The sequence below is a fragment of the Pleurodeles waltl genome, chromosome 3_1, assembly GCF_031143425.1.
Source record: "Pleurodeles waltl isolate 20211129_DDA chromosome 3_1, aPleWal1.hap1.20221129, whole genome shotgun sequence".
Lineage (NCBI taxonomy): Eukaryota > Metazoa > Chordata > Amphibia > Caudata > Salamandridae > Pleurodeles > Pleurodeles waltl.
In genome coordinates this window covers 175,253,236-175,268,699 of record NC_090440.1, presented here as the reverse complement: position 1 = coordinate 175,268,699, position 15,464 = coordinate 175,253,236, and the positions used below count along the sequence as shown (strand labels likewise).

The 15,464-nt window shown below is 45.7% G+C and overlaps 1 protein-coding gene across 2 annotated transcripts in view; it reads left to right on the top strand.

Moving 5' to 3' along the window:
* The window catches only part of OTUD7A (OTU deubiquitinase 7A), a 1,097,633-nt gene that overhangs the window by 932,095 nt on the left and 150,074 nt on the right, over window positions 1-15,464 (top strand). For both annotated transcript variants that reach the window (XM_069222100.1, XM_069222099.1), the window contains exon 12: window positions 11,122-11,249. In XM_069222100.1, coding sequence (XP_069078201.1) covers window positions 11,122-11,249 — 128 coding nt within the window. The remainder of the gene's footprint in view (window positions 1-11,121; window positions 11,250-15,464) is intronic.

Below are 15,464 nucleotides of genomic sequence, written 5' to 3'. Positions count from 1 at the left end.
GAAGAGGCGAGGAAGGAGCCTGTAAATAAGGGGACTTATGAACCAAGCACAATGCTTTGAAAATGATCCGCTTCCTAATCGGTAGCCAATGAAGTGTATGCAGGCTATATCTGGCCGATGCATACTTATCTAGACCCAGAACCAAATGTGCACTATGATTCTGGATCAATTGTAGCTTATTTAGCGAGGATTGATTAATGTTCAGATAAAGAGCATTACAGTAGTCCAGTCTCGATCCAATCAGGGCTAGCACTACTTTTACTCTCAAATCCTGAAATATGAAAGAGAGGATTTTCTTGAGCATCTTAATAATCCAGCTGCAGGCATTGGTGATTTTATTAACCTGAAAATCAAAAGTTAATGCAGAGTCACAAATAACACCCAAGTGTTTTACTGTGGCTGAGGGGACCGGAAGTGTCCCGCACGGCTCCGGTCACCAATTAAAGTCCCAAACAGATGCATGGAATCGCAATTAGGAAATTGCAATTCCAAATTTTCGTACATGTGGCCCTAAATGTTATTCATCATTCATAGAAGATGCTATTTATCACAAATAAAGTACCTCTCTGTATCCTTATTTATCTGGTGCGATAAAAAGGACCTACCTTTAGACAAACTTGAAATTAATATCCTATGGTCTTGGCTACTACATGTTTACCTATTGTTTTGGCCTCCAGCACATAGAGCACCAACATATCCACTTTTTGAGGTCCTATCTTTATTTTTCCCAAGAGATGTGAAAGCATAAATAAGGTTAGACATTTTAGTGATATCATTAACAAAATAAACATGTGCTCCTTTGTTTTTAATAGTGAGCCATTATTTTCATGTGTGATATTTTTAAGTTCTGATATTTATGATTTAACCTGATTAAATGTCATATGTATTTTTGTCATGATTTGTTCAAACTAAAATGTGATGAAAAGCAACGTTTTTTCCTTTGGGCAGAGTAAGATGGAGTTGAATAGTATGCATAGCTTGCCGCTCTCTGAGGCATTAGGAAATTTACAGAAGATCTGCAACCCCAGACATTCAGCCTATCATTGGCTTAAATGCGTATTAAGTGAAATGGTGCCTTTGGTGAACTAAAAGTTTACAATGTCCATCTGACAATAATCATCAGAATTAGTAGCTCCAGAAGATCTTCCCTTCTTCAAAAATGCATTGTTTTGTTGTGTGTTGTGCATATACAGTCTACAGGTATAATGAGGCGAAATCCAACGTACTTAATTTATAGACCAAGTATTCAAATGAGATGTAATAAAAGATGATCATTCAGTTAATGTTTACTTTCTTTATGAAAATGATGATAATTTGCCTTAATCTCATTTTCCCAAATTGCAGGAGACATTATAAACTCACTGTGACAAAATACTTTCCACACAGCCCTGCCACCCTTTAAATAACGATTTCAACCTAAATTCAAGGGCAAGGCAGATGGTGTTGGTGCACAAATTCTTGTTGCTGATCACATCTTCTTTAGCTTCATAGAGTAGAAGCAACAGTTACGAGTAATGGTGCATTCAAAACCAACATCTCTCATACACGTGGAACAATCAGAGACACCTTGTTCCGAACATTTACAGTGTGTTAGAAATGGGGTCTTTGGTTGGCAGTCAGGTTACCCCCTGTCCAAGAAAGGACCCTCACTCTAGTCAGGGTAAGTCACACACAATCCAAATTATTCTGTGCCCACCCTCTGGTAGCTTGGCACTGAGCAGTCAGGCATATCTTAGAAGGCATTGTGTAAGTATTTGTGCAATAAATCATGCAATAACACAGTATAACAGCACAAAAATACACCACACAGTGTGTAGAAAAATATATAATATTTATCTGGTTAAATGCAGGTCAAAATGATTAAGATTTGACAAGTACACTTTGAGTTGTCACTGTAGGAAATGATAAAAGAAGTCTTTAGTCTTTAAAAGGCAACAAATGTCTCTTGCAAGCACAACTTACCTGGTTTGCATTCAAATTCTCCGCAAGGGGCCGCAGGGGAGGAGATGTGTGGAAAAGAGAGAGGTGTGCGTTGATTTTTCTGGCGCACACCAACAGTGCGTAGTTGAGTTTTCACGCAGGGTAGGCTTTGCGTCGAATTCCGGCACATATACTGGAATCCTCTTTGGGTTGCGGGGTTTTTGGATGCCCCAGGACAATGCGGAGAAATCCTAGGAGTGCAGGATGTAGTCACAGGAGCTTCGTCGATCCGGTGGGCGGTGCGTGGAAATTTCTGTTGCACGGCAGGCGCTGGGTCGATTCTTCTTACAGGAAGTCGGGCTGTGTCATTCCGGTTCGGCTCTGCGTCGTTCTAGTGGGCCGAGCGTAGACATTCCGGTCGCAATGCTGGTGCTGCGTCAATCTCCTCTGGGGGAGCCGGGCTGCGTCGTTCCGGTTCCGCATGCGGTGATTTTCTCACCGCAATGCAGGCTGTGCGAAGCTTCTTGCAGGCTGTGCATGGATTTTCACTGCATAAGAAGTTCTTTTGCAAAAGTGAAGTCTTTTTGGTCCTGAGACTTCAAGGAACAGGAGGCAAGCTCTATCCGAGCCCTTGGAGAGCACTTCTCATCAGAGCCAGAGGGAAGCAAGGCAGTAGGGCAACAGCAGGACAGCAGTCCTTTGCAGAAAAGCAGTCAGGTGAGTCCTTTGGACAGCCAGGCAGTTCCTCTTGGCAGGATGAAGGTTCTGTCCAGTGGTATCTTGTCCAGAAGTGCCTGAGTTGGTAGGGTCAGAGGCCCTGTTTAAATACCCAAATGTGCCTCTGAAGTGGGGGAGACTTCAAAGAGTGGCTTAGAAGTAGACCACATCCCCTTTCAGTTGCATCCTGTCTGCCAGGGTCCCAGTAGGGGGTTTGGCAGTCCATTGTGTGAGGGCAAGCCTTTGTCCTTTCAAATGTAAGTGTCAGGCCCTCCACTCTCCCAGCCCAGGAAGACCCATTTAGTATGCAGGTGTGACTGAGCATCCTGTGTTTGGGGTTGTCTGAACGAAATGCACAAGGGAGCTGTCAAGTAAACTAGCCAGACGTGGATTGTAAGGCACAGAAGGATTTACGTGCAGAGAAATGTTCACTTTCTAACAGTGGCTTTTCTAAAATAGTAATATTAAATCCAACTTCACCAGTCAGCAGGATTTTGTATTACCCTTCTGGTCATACTAAATATGACCTTGTTACTCCTTTCAGATCAGAATCTACCACTCAAACAGTATATGGGTGTAGCCCTAATGTTAGCCTATGAAAGGAGCAGGCCTCACAGCAGTGTGAAAACAAATTTAAGAGTTTTACACTACCGGGACATATAAACTGCACAGGTAAATGTCCTGCCTTTTATCTACATAGCACCCTGCCCTATGGGTTACCTAGGGCCTACCTGAGGGGTGACTTATATGTAGAAAAAGGGGAGTTTTTAAAGCTTGGCAAGTACTTTTAAATGCCAAGTCGATGTGACAGTGAAACTGCACACACAGGCCTTGCAATGGCAGGCCTCAGGCATGTTTAAGAGGCTACTTATGTGAGTGACACAATCAGTGCTGTAGGCCCACTAGTAACATTTAATCTACAGGTCCTGGGCACATGTAGTGCACTTTACTGGGGTCTTACAAGTAGATTAAATAAGCCAATTGGGTATGAACCAATGTCACCATGTTTTAAGGGAGAGAGTATATGCACTTTAGCACTGGTTAGCAGTGGTAAAGTGCGCAGTCCTAACACCAGCAAAAACAGTGTCCAAAAAGTGGAGGGAGGCAGGCAAAAAGTTAGGGGTGACCACCCTAAGGCTGTCAGGTCTAACATGTGCCTCCCCCAGCTGAAAGTGGGGAAAGCTACCCAACCTCCTGGGAGCTCTCATCACTAAGGCGGAAGTATCTGGAGAGACTATCACCATTGGTGTGGTCAATCCCTGGGTGATGCTCCACTGTAAAGTCCATCCCCTGTAGGGAAATGGACCACCTCAAGAGTTTAGGATTTTGCCCCTCATCTGCATGAGCCATCTGAGGGGCTGTCTGAACCCGAAAGTGAGTCTCAAACAGGTAGGGGTCTCAGCTTCTTCAGTGCCCAGACCACATCAAATGCTTCTCTCTCAATAGCACTCCACCTCTGTTCCCCTGGTAATAGTCTTCTGCTAATAAAGACTACTGGTTGGTCTAGGCCCTCCTCATTTAGCTGTGCTTGAACTGCCCCTATGCCATGCTCTGAAGCGTCTGTCTGCACAATAAATTCCTGGGAGTAGTCATGTGCCTTGAGCACGGGGGCCATGCACATGGCTTCCTTCAGGGTGTCAAAGGCTTTCTGACAAGCCTTGTCCAATTCAACAACCTAGGTTGCTTTTTGGATGTGAGTTCTGTCAAGGGTGACACAATGGTTCCATTGCAATTGAAGAATCTACGGTAATAACCAGTGAGGCTAATGAAGACCCTCACTTCGATTTCAGTTCTAGGTGGTTGCCTGGCCTTGATAGTTTCAATCTTGGCCTGGAGGGGCTGCACTTTGCCCCCACCTACTAGGTGTCCCAAGTACCCCACGAAACCCTGCCCAATCTGGCACTTTCTGGCCTTGATGGTCAGGCCTGTCTGTTGCAGGGCCTGAAGCACATCCTTGAGGTGGTGCAGGTGTTCCTCCCAGCTGGAACTATAGACGACAATTTCATCTAGGTAGGCTGCACAGAAGGCATCCTTGCCAGCTAGGACCCCATTAACCAACCATTGGAAAGTAGCCGGGCATCTTTCAATCCAAAGGGCATTACTCTGAACTGGTAATGGCCCGCAGGAGTAGAGAAAGCGGATCTCTCTTGAGCCCCTTTAGTTAAGGCGATTTGCCAGTACCCTGACGTGAGGTCAAAGGTACTAAGGAACTTGGCAGCGCCAAGCCTGTCTACGAGCTCATCAGCTCTGGGGATGGGGTGAGCATCTGTCTTCGTGACAGAGTTGAGACCCCAGTAGTCCACGCAGAACCTAAGTTCTGGCTTGGCACCAGGAGCAGCAGCCTTGGGAACCAACACCACTGGCCTGGACCAGGGACTGCTGGACTTCTCTATCACCCCAAGTGCCAGCATCTTGGAAACTTCATCCTTGATGCTGGACCTCACTTTGTCTGACACCCTGTAAATCTTATTCTTTACAGGAGGACTGTCTCCGGTGTCAATGTCATGGACACACAAGTGTGTGAGTCCAGGAGTGAGGAAGAACAGGGAAGAGAACTGCTCCAACAACTTGTAGCAGTCTCCCCTCTGATCTAGGGTCAGGGAGTCAGAGAGGATAACACCCTCCACTGACCCATCACCTTCTTTGGAAGAGAGGAGGTTGGGGAGAGGCTCAGTCTCATCTTCCATGCCCTCATCTGTCACAAGGCGTATACTGACGTCAGTCCTCTCAAAATGAGGCTTCAGTCTGTTGTGGTGGAGAACCCTCAGGGGGTTTCTAGGGGTCTTGAGGTCCACTAGGTAAGTAGCCTCCCCCTTACGCTCCCTGATTTCAAATGGGCTAGTCCAGCGGTCCTGGAGGGCTCTAGGCTCTACTGGCTCCATCACCCATACCTTGTCTCCAGGTGAGAATTCTACCAGAGTGGCCTTCTGGTCATACCACTCCTTCGTCACCTCTTGATTGGCTTTGAGGTTGCTCTTGGCCTGTTTCCAGAAACGCTGTGTCTGGGTGCGGAGGGCCAGCATGCAACTGACCACATCCTGGGGAGGTTTCTTGGGAGCTTTCTCCCACCTGAAAGGGTGACCATAGAAAAGTTCAAAGGGGCTGAACCCCACCCCTCTCTGGGGCACCTCCCTATATGCAAAGAGAAGGCATGGCAAGAGGACGTCCCACGTGCGCCTCATGCAGGCCAGTGGTCATGCCTTTCAGGGTCTTGTTGAATTTTTCAACAAGCCCATTGGTTTGAGGATGGTAAGGGGTGGTAAACCGGTAGGTTACCCCACACTCATCCCACATGGACTTCATGTACACTGACATGAAGTTTGTGTCTCTGTCAGACACAACCTCCTTGGGGAACCCCACATGGGTAAATATCCCCATAAGAGCTCTGGTCACCACCTGTGCAGTCATTGTCCTCAGAAGGATTGCCTCTGGTAGGAGGTGGCATGGTCCACCAAAACCGGGATAAACCTGTTGCCTAGGGCGTTTTGGGGTCCAAGGGACCAATGACGTTGATGCCCATCCCTTCAAAGAGGGTGCCAACAACGGGGAGTGGGATCAGGGGGCCTTAAGCCTTTTCCCTGTCTGCCCATAAGGCCTTACAGGTTGGGCAGGCCCTACAGAAAATATCTGAGGCTACCTGGGTTCTAGGCCAATGGAAGTGGGTGACAAGCCTGGCAAAGTCTTGCCCCAAACGTCCTGCCAGAGGGATGTCACGAGCCAGGCCCAGTAGGAAGGCCGGTAGTACTGGGGGACCACCAGCACACGTGCTGGCCCTGCGGCCGGTACCTTAGGATCACTGTAGAGGAGATCATTCTCCCAATATATGTGGTGATCGCCAGAGGCTTCACCTGCTGCTTGGGCTGAGGCTTTTTGCCTCAGACCCACAAGAGTGGGGCACTCCTTCTGCGCTTTGCAGAATTCCTCCCTGGTTGGCCCATCTTCCACTTGCCAGCCAGCAAGGTCCGGCAGGTTACCCAGGTCGGCAATATCTTCCCTAGTTGGCTCAGGGGTCTCCTCATCTGGGACCCCGTCAACCAACATGGGAATATCTGGGGCTGGCTTCCCGCGCCCCTTGCCCTTCCTTTGTGCAGTTGTCTGAGCCATTGCTCCAGGCTCCAGACAGCCTTGACTCCCTTCCCGGGCAGCCATGGACCGTGTGGTCATGCAGACCCATTCAGGCAAACCTAACATCTCAAGGTGGGATCTGAGCTCTACCTCCTTCCAGGCAGTGTGCTCAAAATCATTACCTAACAGACTATCTACAGGCATGGCAGGACTCACAGCTACCTTTAGAGTACCAGAGACCCCCCCCCCCACTCAAAGGGAACCAGAGCTACCGGTAGGTGGCTCTTGAGATTGTCAGCGACTATGACCTGGTTGAGTGTATTAGGGATGACTTGCTCTGCTGACACCAGCTGACCCCTGACAGTCTGACCTCCTCTCAGACTAAGGCTGGGACTGGGTACCACCACCTCCCTGGGAATTGTTTTGGGGGCCTTTTGAGAACTCCTTGTTTTTAAGTTTTTCTCCCCCCTCTTTCTTCTTTTGGGAACCCTGACCACCTTTATGGGTGTCCCCCCAGGTACCTTTTTGGACACTCTGATGCTAACCCAGAGGTTTGCCTTCTCAGCAAGCTTTCTAGGATCAGTCAGCTTATTGTTAACTAGGTACTGGCGCAACTCTGTAAAGCAAACACTGAACATATGCTCTTTCAGGATCAAATTATATAACCCCAAATCGTCATCTACTTTACTACCCCGCACCCATCCATTCAGTGCCTTACTGGAGGAATCAAAAAAGTCTACCCAGTTCTTTGTGGAGAGTTTGGTGCTTCCCTGAAACTCTGACAGTACTTCTCAGGTGTCATCCCAAACTTGGCAAGGAAAGCCATTTTCATGGGTGTGTATCTGTTTTGATCCTTAGGATCCAATGCAAGGAGTGTGTCCCTCCCCACTACTGGTACATACCACCACAAGGCCGCCCCATTGCTCTTCAGAGACCCCCAACTTCATAAGTAGCCATCCACCTGTCAACGTCATCTCCCACCACATAACTAGGCACTACATTTTTTGGGTATACGAACCTTCCCTTCTCCTGCAGGTCCTGAAGGTGCGCTGACACCATCACTGCTGGACTCAGACTGCCTAGCCTTGATATCCAGCTCCCTGAGACTCAGTTCATGAGCCAACAAAAGTTTCTTATCAGCCAAAGCCTTTTCTGCTCTCTTCTCCTCCTGTTGAACTTCAATTTTTACCTTTGCCATTTGTACTTGAAACTCTCTCTCTTCCCTCCTTTCCTCTGCGGTCAGGCCATGGCTAGAGACACTGCTCCCTGGTTTACTAGGGGGCACAATTCCAGGGGTAAAATCCCCCACTACTGGCAAGAAATCCTCTGAGGGGCCATCCGCTTCTGCCCAGGCCCTCAGTGCCTTTTGGTACTCCTCCTTCGTGGAGGGTACTCCCAACCCCTTGCAGAACCACTTCAGCTGTTTGACAGTGTATGTCTCCAGCTTGGCTAGGTCAAAATCTTAATCTCCTGCTTGAAACCCAGCCAGTGATATGTTGAATGAGGATTTAGTTAAAAATCAGGTGGAGAATAAAATTGCTGAAAAAGATTACAAATCAAGTTGACCTTCAACTGTGGGTAGGTAGTGTACACATAGTTATTGTATGTCACTGCACAAATACAAGGCCTATCCTCACCGCTGATCACTAATGTTAGAAATGGTTGGCAGTCAGGTTACCCCCTGTCCAAGCAAGGACCCTCACTCTAGTCAGGGTAAGTCACACACAATCCAAATTATTCTGTGCCCGCCCTCTGGTAGCTTGGCACTGAGCAGTCAGGCTTAACTTAGAAGGCAATGTGTAAAGTATTTGTGCAATAAATCATGCAATAACACAGTATACACCACAAAAATACAGCACACAGTGTTTAGAAAAATTTATAATATTTATCTGGTTAAATGCAGGTCAAAACAATTAAGATTTGATAAGTACACTTTGAGTCTCACTGTAGGAAATGATAAAAGAAGTCTTTAGTCTTTAAAAAGCAACAAATGTCTTTTGCAAGCACAAAGTACCTGGTTTGCGTTCAAATTCTCCGCATGGGGCCGCAGAGGAGGTGATGCGTGGAAAACGGTGAGGTGTGCGTCGATTTTTCTGGTGCACACCGACGTTGCCTCATTGAGTTTGCACGCAGGGCAGGCTTTGCGTCGATTTCTGGCACGTAGACTGGGATCCTTTTCGGGTTGCAGGGTTTTTTGGATGCCCCGGGGACAATGCGGAGAAATCCTAGACGTGCAGGAGGAAGTCACAGGGGCTGCGTCGATCGGGTGGGCGATGCATGGAAATTTCTGTCGCACAGCAGAGTCCTAAAACCAGCAAAATCAGTGTCCAAAAAGTGGAGGAAGGCAGTCAAAAAGTCAGGGTGGACCACCCTAAGGCTGCCAAGTCTAACACAGTGCTTTGTGGAATTAGGCACATTCATTTTAAACAAATTACATGGCAGATTCTAAAATCGTAGTCTCAGAGCTAAATAATCACCTGCAGCTAAATAATCACCCTCATTTATCTAGAGTGGGGAGTCAATTTAATTAAATTAAATCTAACTTGAAATTGGGGCTACTTCAAATTGAAACCTTGTTCAACAGTCGTATGTATGACTATTGGCTGTGCCTATTCTCGAAGCAAAAAACATATGAAAAAAACTGCAAATAATGTATCCTACTTTTCAAAAAAAAAATTTTTTAATTTTCTCTACATTTCTGTTTGGCTTGATGGAATGGCAGTTGTAGTGAGACCTTAGTTATGCCCCTCTTTAAAACAAAATGTACATCCTCAGATAACGCCATGGAAACCTTCCTGTACTATTACAATTACAATTTGCAATGACCGCATCAAACATGTATTGAGTGAACTAAAGACCTCTTTACGAGTGTGGCGGTCCAACGACCAATATACTCGCATTGACGGTCGGACTGCCGTACTCTAGGCGGTCCGACTGCCAGGGACATGGACAGGGACTTAGGGCCATATGTACAAACACTTTTTCCCATAGACACAGAATGGAGAAAACCCTTTGCTACATCTGGCCCATGGTTCCCGACGGCATTATGGTTAGGGTTATACTCAGCCAGTGTGGCGAAGAACTCAGTGCCGCCTGGCTGATTACAGCTTCCCTCACTGCCAGCCTTTCCATGCTGGGCTGACCGGCATGGAAAGGCTGGCAGTGAGGCTGTGCTGGGGGCCTCTGTACTAGGAAAGTGCAGAAACTAAGGACCTGATTTACAAAATGTTTTAACAGTTGCAAAAGCTCAGATTCAGTAAACCTGAAGGTTTGCGACCTCTATAACATTTTGAAATATATGCTAAACCCAATTAATGATTCGGAAAAGGTCTTCTGAATAATTAAATCAGTTAAGGAAACTATAATGAATCTCTATTTGGAAAGGGCATCTTAGGTATGTCCCTTCCAAATACAGATTCCTTAAGGTATGTATTAACATGTTGCTACTGAAATCTTGTTGCACGCCATTTATATATTTACCACCAAATCAAAAGAGGGGTAAACTCGAATGGGGTCCTTAAGACACATCTCTCTCTTTGTAAATGTTGACATGGGACCACTGCCTACTCATGTAATTTAAAAAAAATAAAATGCCTAATTTAAACACAATCACAGAATGGTGGTCTGCTGACTCCATAAGTCCACTAGCTCTGTGAAAGTGGACAATCGTAGTGGGTTGAAATTTGGACCTACCTCATAAATATTTAAGAGGTAGGTAGGATCATGACCCTCTATGATACTGTATTTTGTAAATCAACCTGTTATATATGGCGGTTCAAAAAATTGAAAACAATTCAGTAAAAGGCGGTGTGCAATTTGCGATCACAGTTACTAAACCAATTCTATGTACATGAGGCCCCAAACACAGTCCAGGAAGTTCAAGTTTTGTGAAATTCTGAACTTTTACACTTTGCAATGTGCACAGGTTGTGAACCTATACTATTGTTTTAGGCACAGCTTCTTGGAAAATACATTTTTGCACAAACATTTTGTGACAAAATAATTGTTTGATTAGAAACATGCTTTTTTGCCTGCATTTCCCCACCTCTAAAAGTTTGCTTTGTTTAATAAAAAAACAAACAGAAGTTTACACTAATGAAGTCCTGCATCTGAAGCCACCCTAACAATACACCCCCACCTCTTTCTTTTGTTCAAGTATACCTCATATATTGTCTGTTGAACTGTAACCAATGTGTGTAAAGCTTTCTGAATGCCCTAATGAGAATAATGTTTGACCTATGTAAAACTGGAAGCCACTCCAACATTTTCTACCACTGAAGGTAATTAATGTAAAAAGCTTCTTTCACTAAATTCACATTCCTAAGACATTTCCTGTTAAGTTTTTTTAATTAATCAATTTGACACAGTTCTTTTGTTTGTGAGACAATCTCTTATACGCATTTATATTGTGTTTTCAAGAGTGGACAACGCTGAGGATCCAGTGTACGAGAGCTTGGAAGAGTTTCACGTGTTTGTTTTGGCTCACATATTAAGAAGACCTATTGTGGTTGTGGCAGATACCATGTTAAGAGACTCAGGGGGAGAAGGTAAGTCCTTAACAAGTGATGTTTGCTTCATTGAACAGTTCAACTAACATTTCCCAATATCTTAACATTTGCTTATGAATGTTAATGAATACACCTACAAGGAAAATACATTCTAAGTTTGGACACAGGCATGCTAATCGGTCTGGTATGCAGGACTGTGGGGACTATTACACTCAGCAAGGGTTTAGTTGTTGCTTAAAGAGCAAAACTACATATATTTGTATTTCATGAACAGTTTGCGTTAGTTGTCTTTATTCACACACAATAGGAGGAGACAGCCATGTTGTCACAGAATACAGTGTCTTTCCTCTTGAACCTATAGTACCTTATAAAATGTAGTGTGGCTCTGACTACAGTAGTTTACTGTGATCTCAGATACTCATCACTACCTACACAGATTGCGAAGAGCCTTCAAATAAGACACAATATAAAGAGTGCAACTGTGATTAGGGCGAGGGTTGTGGGGGTGGAGGTTGGTCAGTGGGGCACGCTGAAATGAGGGGATAAAAATGTTTAGTTCAGGGATTACGTCAAGTAGGATGATAAAATTAGTATGTAGGTAATGTGAAGAAGAGCTAGTGCTCTTGAAATTTCCATTTGAATTGTTTGGTAGGTAGAATCAATACAAAAAATACAAACAGGTATAGTCTATGCTCTATGTGCCTCGGAAAATCTGCTACCACTCTGAATATTCTTGTAATAAGTAGTGGAACTATTTAACATTAAAAGACAATGTCCATAATTCCTTGTTAGCAAACACACACCTCCAGTTTCACCTGGTAAATTTCTGCAGGTCAAACCTGAACATGCAGCAAATTCTAATACATGCAGAACTGGGTGCCGAATCATACTTCCTTACATAAGGTATTTATTGCACCCAGCAAATACTACACCCTGTGTTACAACCAGTTGATGTATTCAACTTTCTGTTAAGGCCATTGTACATTCGCTAAGAAAATTGTGCCAGCGGTGTGAAGGTCAACTGCCATATGAGAGCTGCAGTGTGTGTTTACGAATTTCATTGATATGACAAAAATATATGCCTTTAGAGAGTATGATTGTGCCCTGGCTGGGCAAAAGATTTAAATCACTGTAGTGGCACTGGACAAGGAAAAATGTTTTTGCCTTGTAGTAAAACTATTTCCTAAACTATCCCTTTTTGTGTCTTTTAAGATCACAGGGCTGGGTGCTTCATTACAGAAAGGTGGCATACTCCTCATTGAGGGATTGTATGTCCTCATAGAGAATAATTGTCAAAAAGGTATTTTCATTATGTAGGGGAAAGCTGCATATTCTAGTACCCAACCTAGCTAGTATTAAAAACATTATTTTATATCGAAAAAGCCATCAACACTCATCTCCGTAAGCACATCGACAACTACATCATGGACACCTCCCAAACAGGTTTCAGGAGCAACCATAGTATGGAGACCGCCCTCTTCGCCGCCACAGATGACATCTGCTCACTCCTCGACCACGGCTATACAGCAGCTCACATCCTACTGAACCTATTGGCTGCCTTTGACATGGTCCCACACCGCACCCTCTGCTCCAGGCTCATTGCACAGAAAGGTCCTACAATGGATATGCTCTTTCCTGTCTGGCAGAACACAGAAAGTCAGACTCCTGCCTTAACTGTCAGAATCTATGGAGGTCAGCTGCGGGGTTCCACAGGGCTCCTCACTGAGCCCCACACTCTCCGACATCTACATGGCCCACTCACATTCATCTCCAGGGACCACAGGCTGAACATTGTCTTCTATGCCAACGATACCCAGCTGGTAATCCCACTGATCGAAAACCCCACTGCTGCCAAGAAGAATTTCCACAACGGGATGGAAGCCGTGATCACCTGGATGAAGGGCAGCTGCCTCAAGCTCAACTCTGACAAGACCAAGATTCTCATCCTGGGACCATCCACATCAGCCTGGATTGACTCGTCTGCACCCCGTCCACCCCAACAAACCACGCACACAACCTTAGCTTTATCCTGGACTCATCACTCATCATGGCCCGCAGGGTCAACTTTTTTCACATCCTCCTGCTTTCACACACTCCGACTTCTCTGGAAAATCTTCAAATGGATCACAAAGGGCGGCCGCAAAACCATAATCCATGTCCTGGTTACCAGCAGACTTGACTATGGCAACGCCCTCTACGCCAATACCACCCAGAAGAACCTGAAAAGACTACAGCATAGCCGAAACGCCTCTGCCAGACTCATCCTGGACATTCACCCCACGAACATAGCTCCAATCACCTAAGAGGCCTTCACTGGCTTCCTTTCGAGAAAATAACTTCAACCTCCTTATCCATGCTTACAAGGCCCTCCATGACCTAGCACCCATGTACCTTAACCACCGCTTCACCTTCTACTCCCCCAACAGACCACTCTACTCAACAAGCACTAGCCACCGTATCCCACATACGGAAGACCTCGGATGGTGGAAGATCCTTTGCCTACCTCAAGACAAAGAACTGGAACACCCTGCTCCTGCGGCAGTCATCATCGCTACCTCAATTCAGGAAGGACCTTAAAACCTGGCTCTTCAACTGAAGCTCAGAGGACAAACCCCCTGGTGCCTTGAGACCCTTACACGTGAGTAGTTGTGCTTTACAAACCCTGATTTGGTTTGATATCTTACTTGGGAAAAATATTTATGACATGCCTATGCTTTATTTTTCACATCATTTCAAAAATCTAATTCAGTAATGAAAGTACATTTTTGATAAACTTAAGAAACCTAAAGAAAGTGTAGTTTCTGCTGCCTGAATAAACAATGTTTTAGATCCAGTTTGCCTCTTATTCTCACTCCAGAGGCCCAGTACACATCCTTTTCTGGCTCTCAACGAACCTGTTCCAGGAGGACAATAGCTTGGCCTGGTGCTAGGACGGTAGCACCAGACGGTAGGCGTATTGATAACAAATGACCGTTTAACAGTGATTAATTATCTGAGAGGAAAACAGGAACATTTACCAGAATGAAGGACAGTCATAACAGCTCTTCCTTTGAGTTAGAGATGCCAAATGAGGCCAACGGAAACTGCTACCAGTCACTTCATGGGCCATACAAGACTTTCTGGCTTCAGCCCCAGCAAGAATTAAAACCAGTTCGGACCCTAAGTGAAAGGAGGACACATCATGTAAATACAGGAGTAGCTTGAGGAAGGACAATAGATTGGTTGGGGTCATCTTGTTTTAAGGCTCTAAGGAATGTTTGTAGTAAATTAAAAGAAGGAGTCAAGTCATTTAAAATAGAATTGAGTGGAGGGAATTGTCCAGTCACTGACTAGTACACAGGATACGACTGGCACGTCCCTACCACCACCTCTTAAAATCCCCTCACCTAGTAAGAAAACATCTTGAAAGAATATTCTGCCTGACTGATGAAAGAAGACTCAAGAACTCCTGACTTCTGCTAGCATGCAGGGACTGGAACTGCTCTCCAAGGGACAAGTAGTTATCCTCCTGTTACCTGCTCAGGGACAAAAAAAGCACAAGGACAAGGACTAACTCCAACAAAGTGAAGTCGAATTCTGTAGACTGGACCCTATTGGAGCCCTGGCTGGAGAGAGCCCTCATCCCTAGAACTCTGCCTTGGCGATGTGATGGATAAAGGAGGGACCAGAAGGAACTTTCCCAGCAGGTAAATAAAAGAGTACTCCAGGTGGGCGCATGTCACAGGGATGAAGACTTGCCTGGTATCTTGATGTGGTTCCCACACGGCCCCGCTCCCCTTCAAAAAAATAATAATATGTTAAGGCTGGGTCCTAGGAAATGGGATTCTCAGGGCCAAAATCAGCTTGGGGAGAGGGGCTGTTCGGCTCCCCCCCCCCCCCAAAATTAATGAATTGTTAAGGCCGGGGCCTGGGCGATGGGTTCCCGGGCTGAAATCAGCAGGTGGAGGGGACTATGCAGAACACCTCCCAAAAAAATTTAAGGCCAGGCCCCAGGATATAGGGTCCCTTGGGTTGAGATCGGGCGGGGGGCTGCACACCCTCCATTGTATTGTAGTGGGCCCTGGGGTATGTGGCCCATGGGACTGAAATCGGCCAGGGAGCCACCCTGCCACACACTGGCCATTCACCCATGAGGTACCACTTAATAACTAACTAGTAGAAAGTGCTCACTTTTACACCTACTCTCATACCCACATAGACCCACCCACACCCACTCTCACACCCAGACAGACACTTTCACAGCCACTCACACCC